The following is a 4,287-nucleotide window of genomic DNA, read 5'->3' on the forward strand; positions in this document are numbered from 1 at the left end:
CTCAATGTTCTAGGAAGGGAGTATATGTTATAAACATTTTCATTATATATATTAAAAAACCCATGGTGTGTGTTTGGTTAATGTGTGTTTCTTTTTAAAAGATGGTTCTGTATCAGAACATAATTAGATACTAATAACTGATCTGGATTCCCAAGGCCAGGATTGCTGTAGCACATTAATTTGGACCTACTTTAATTTAGCTTTTAAAGCTGAGCACTTTAAGCTGAGTGTTGCTGCTTTCATTCCTGGCTTTGCTTCTACCTAGGATTTAAAAGCAGCAGTATTACTTCAAATAGCATAGTTTTGTATTTAACATAGGGGCACACATCAATCTTGAGCATTTTGTGGAAAGGCACTCCAATACATTGAGCAAGAGCAAGTCAATAAGTATAAATTATGTTTCTAACTCGGGAAGCCCGGTCAGACAAATTGGACACATATAGAGAAATATGAAAGAATGAAAAAATAAAAAAGAAGCACTTAAAGTTGCTTCTTCCCAAAGGGACATTGTAGAATGGACTTAATAATAGATTAAATTCAAGAGCTTGGTTTTTGTGCCTCAAACATCGAAGGTGTGCTATTTTCTTGATAGAATAAGTTTTTAAACCACAAAGGATTAGATGGAAGTCACCAATGGTTTTTTCTCTCTCTTCTTTTTAAATTTTACTTCTTTCTTGCTTTCTATACATAGTATTGTTTCCCCACTTTAAATGTATGAACAAATTACCCCCATTTTTGTTTACCCCTCTCCTTGTCTACCCCCTAAATAAAAATATTATTAAAAGGAAGTATAAATTATTTTTCTCAGGGTTGTGAATAAATGTGAACATTACCAGGGAGAGTGAGGAGAGAACGATGTTCATTAATTCAAACATAAATACTAATTTCCCAAACAAGTCTAGTAGTAATCATAATTAATGCAACAGAACTACTTTAGTTCTCTCTCATATTAAATCAGCAGGGGCTATTTACTTTACAGAAAGTTGTCAGTGGTTTATCAGTGGTTTAATGAGAGTTTTAGAGGTGGAGGCACTTGTAATAGTTCCCATGATCCACAAGGAGATTCACAAACAAATTCTGCCAGCTTTTATCTCCTCCAGTAGCAGGTCTTTTGTAAAGTTAATGGGTCTTGATTTCACATTCAACACCAAATCAATATATATTACATTACAACAGAGATGGATGAAAAAAATGTCTTGGTACTGTGACAAAATCATTCCACCTCCCCTCCACCCGATACAGTGATGATTACAACTGAGGTCCTTTATTTGCTGCCATATAAAATCCAGATTATGTGCTTTGAAGTGGAACATATGGCAGTGAGGACTCAGTGTAGATCCAGCCAGGAAGGAAATCCGACAGGAGTTATCACATCTGCTTATGAAAAAGTTGTGGAGCACCTGAGCTCAGTGGAAAAGATAATATTTTCATCACATTTCAAGTTAAATATCTTTGTGCAAGGCAAAAAAAAAATCCTGCTTTCAAACATAAGTAGCTTAATAGAGCAAGGCAAAGAACAGTGATGCATGCAAGATATATTAAGGCAATATTTTCTTGCTTAGTCCTCAATATTATTGTTCTAACTATATCACAGTTTTGAAAATATGGGCACATGTTCCTTTAATAACAGTCTGTAGAGACATTCCTAACCTTAAGCAGGAGCAACACTTTAACATTTAAATAATTACACTCAATGGCTTGACAAGCATAAAAGCAGAGAAATACATTTAATAATTCCAGTAAAGCAGGGTTCTTTCTCATCCATCTAGCCCACAGTCTTAGAAACACTGGAGGAAATGTCAGCCTCTGTAAAAGGTGCGTAAGTAAAAGAGCTTCACTGTGTCCATTCAGTATTTGCTGGAGAAATCACACAGCTCTCGCAGGCTGTAACAGCACATAATCTCTTTGAAGGTTTTCCTCAGCTCTTGACTCCGGAAGGCATAAATAAGTGGATCGATAATGGAATTGCACATGATGAGGATGAGGTACAGGTGAAAATGTGACATGAAGCAGATGCAGTATGGATTGTGGGGGCAAGAGATGTAGAAAAGCAAATGGAAAAAGAGTGGGGCCCAGCACACCACAAAAACCCCAATCAAAATGGTCAAAGTGATTGCCCCCTTCATGTTGGCCCGTTGACAGATGGGTCCCGTGCCGGGGAGAATAGCGATCTTTTTAATATGCAGCCGGGCCAGCAGGAACATGTGGACATAGAGAGATGCCATGAGGACTAGCATGGTAAAAAACATGCTGATGAGACAAATGATGACCACACTACTGTCGGAGTATATGATGAACAGGATGCCTGAAACAGTGCAAGCAGCCCAGATGCAGGTGATAATGATACCTACACGCCGGACTGTCATGATGTTATGGTACTGGAGAGCATAGAAGATCGTAAAGTACCTGTCCACAGCTATGGATAGCAGACTACAAATTGAGGCAAGCAAGGAGCTGCAGATCACCGAGTCAATAATATTGTCAATGCTGACCGTGAAACTGTGGGCGCCCACATCAGTGTTGTTCAAGAGGGTGATAACGATAGTTTCCGACCCATTGGAGACACTCACAAGTAAATCTGCTACAGCTAAGCTGCAAATGAAAAAATACATCGGGGAATGCAAATTCTTGTTCTTGGCTATAGCCACGATCACCAGGACATTCTCTAACAAGCTGACAAAGCCGAGGGTAACAAATACTTCCGGTGAGACAAAAAGTTGCTCGTAGCATCCTTCTGAAGAGTAACTCTTCCCCAGGGATCGGTTCATGACTCCACCATGTAGTCTGTAGCTGTGGTTCCACAAGTCAAGATGCTGGTGAATCCCGTAGTGGTAGGTGAAGTTCATCTTCCAAAAAGCAGTGATTCAAGAGCTAACAATCCTTTTGTCAGTTTTTGAATTCAATCCACCTCTCTCTCCAGTCTCCACCTCTTTGAATGAATCTGTGGATATGTTTTTCATGAGAGGGGGCTGTTCCAAACAGTGACAAGGGATGCAACGGCAGGAAAGCAGATTCCAAGAAGCAAGATAAAGATGCAATGTTTTGCAGCCAGAGTTGACTCATTCAACGCCATATGCGCCTGTAGCCTCTGAGATTGTATAGCTGAGTGCTGCTTCTCTTTCATATAGCCTGGAATTTGGTGAAGTACTTCCATTCTCTGTGAGAATCGAACCTCAAGAGGAGCCACAATGCTTTCAGTTCCAGCTGATGAGTTCTAAAAAAGAAAAAATCATTTCAAGCCATACATAGTACTCAGTTTTCTGTGCAATGCCAGCCTGCCTGCTGCTGTTACTTGTACTGTGTTGGAACAGGGAAGGTAGTTAGAAGCAAGTTCCACCTCCAGTTTACTATCCAGCCAATAGAGAGAAAAGGATGTGTGAGGGCAGGAGGAGCTGGATGCATTTCAGATTTCTACAGTTTGGTAAAACATTTTCCTGTGCAATACAGCTGCTGAGTGTTAACAGGAGAGGAGGCTGTTTTTGTTTCTCTAGATTTCTGCAAAGAATTTCTCTAAAAAATTTCTGCAAAGAATTTCTCTTAAATATCATTTTATTCAGGAAGCTTTTGGCAACTGATCAGTTGTTCAGGATGGGGCTTCCAATGGCATGTGTGTTTAAAAACTCATCATTCAATTGTGTTTTAAAATAATGATTTTAGTATACAAATACATGGCATTTTTTTCTGCAAATGTTTTAAGCACAAGCTGCCTTGAATGTCAGATCTGAGAGAAACTCTGGGTGTGAATCAAATCAATAAATGAGTAAGAAAATATGATCTGCTTCTATTTGTCCTTGCAAAGAAAATAATAATTTCCTATGTTATAGATCAAATAAATCATAGTGGTGATGGTGTTGCTTTCCTTTCATGAGGTATGTCAAGATCACTATTATTATTATAATAATAATAATAATAATAATAATAATTATTATTATTATTATTATTATTATATGCTGTACCAAAGTCAAAACCCCTCCATAAAATTGCAGCGACTTTGAATGTTTAGACCAGTTGATTCAAACACTGTATCCTGAGTATCCATGGAAATAAAGGAACTGTGAATGAGCAACATATAAAGGAATGAAACTACTAGCCAGTCTGGGGACCCTTCTACACTGCCACATAAAATCTAGATTATTTGCTTTGAAAATCTGGATTATATGGCAGTGAAGAAGGAGCCTGGCAGGAACACCCTCATCATAGAAATAACTCCCTTGAGCCAATCTGTAACCCACCTTGAGTTGCCTTAGGGCTGAGAAAGGCAGACTAGAAATGCTTTGTATTTTTAAT

At 38.4% G+C, this 4,287-nt stretch overlaps 1 protein-coding gene across 1 annotated transcript; it reads right to left on the reverse strand.

The window, feature by feature from the left end:
- Positions 1-967: 967 nt before the first annotated feature.
- Positions 968-3,268, reverse strand: MC4R (melanocortin 4 receptor). The gene has a single exon (XM_060774696.2). The coding sequence runs from the start codon at positions 2,844-2,846 to the stop codon at positions 1,848-1,850; it is 999 nt and encodes a 332-aa protein (XP_060630679.1). The 5' UTR covers positions 2,847-3,268; the 3' UTR covers positions 968-1,847.
- Between the last annotated feature and the right edge of the window lie 1,019 nt (positions 3,269-4,287).

Source organism: Anolis sagrei, chromosome 4 (assembly GCF_037176765.1).
Source record: "Anolis sagrei isolate rAnoSag1 chromosome 4, rAnoSag1.mat, whole genome shotgun sequence".
Classification (NCBI taxonomy): Eukaryota; Metazoa; Chordata; class Lepidosauria; order Squamata; family Dactyloidae; genus Anolis; species Anolis sagrei.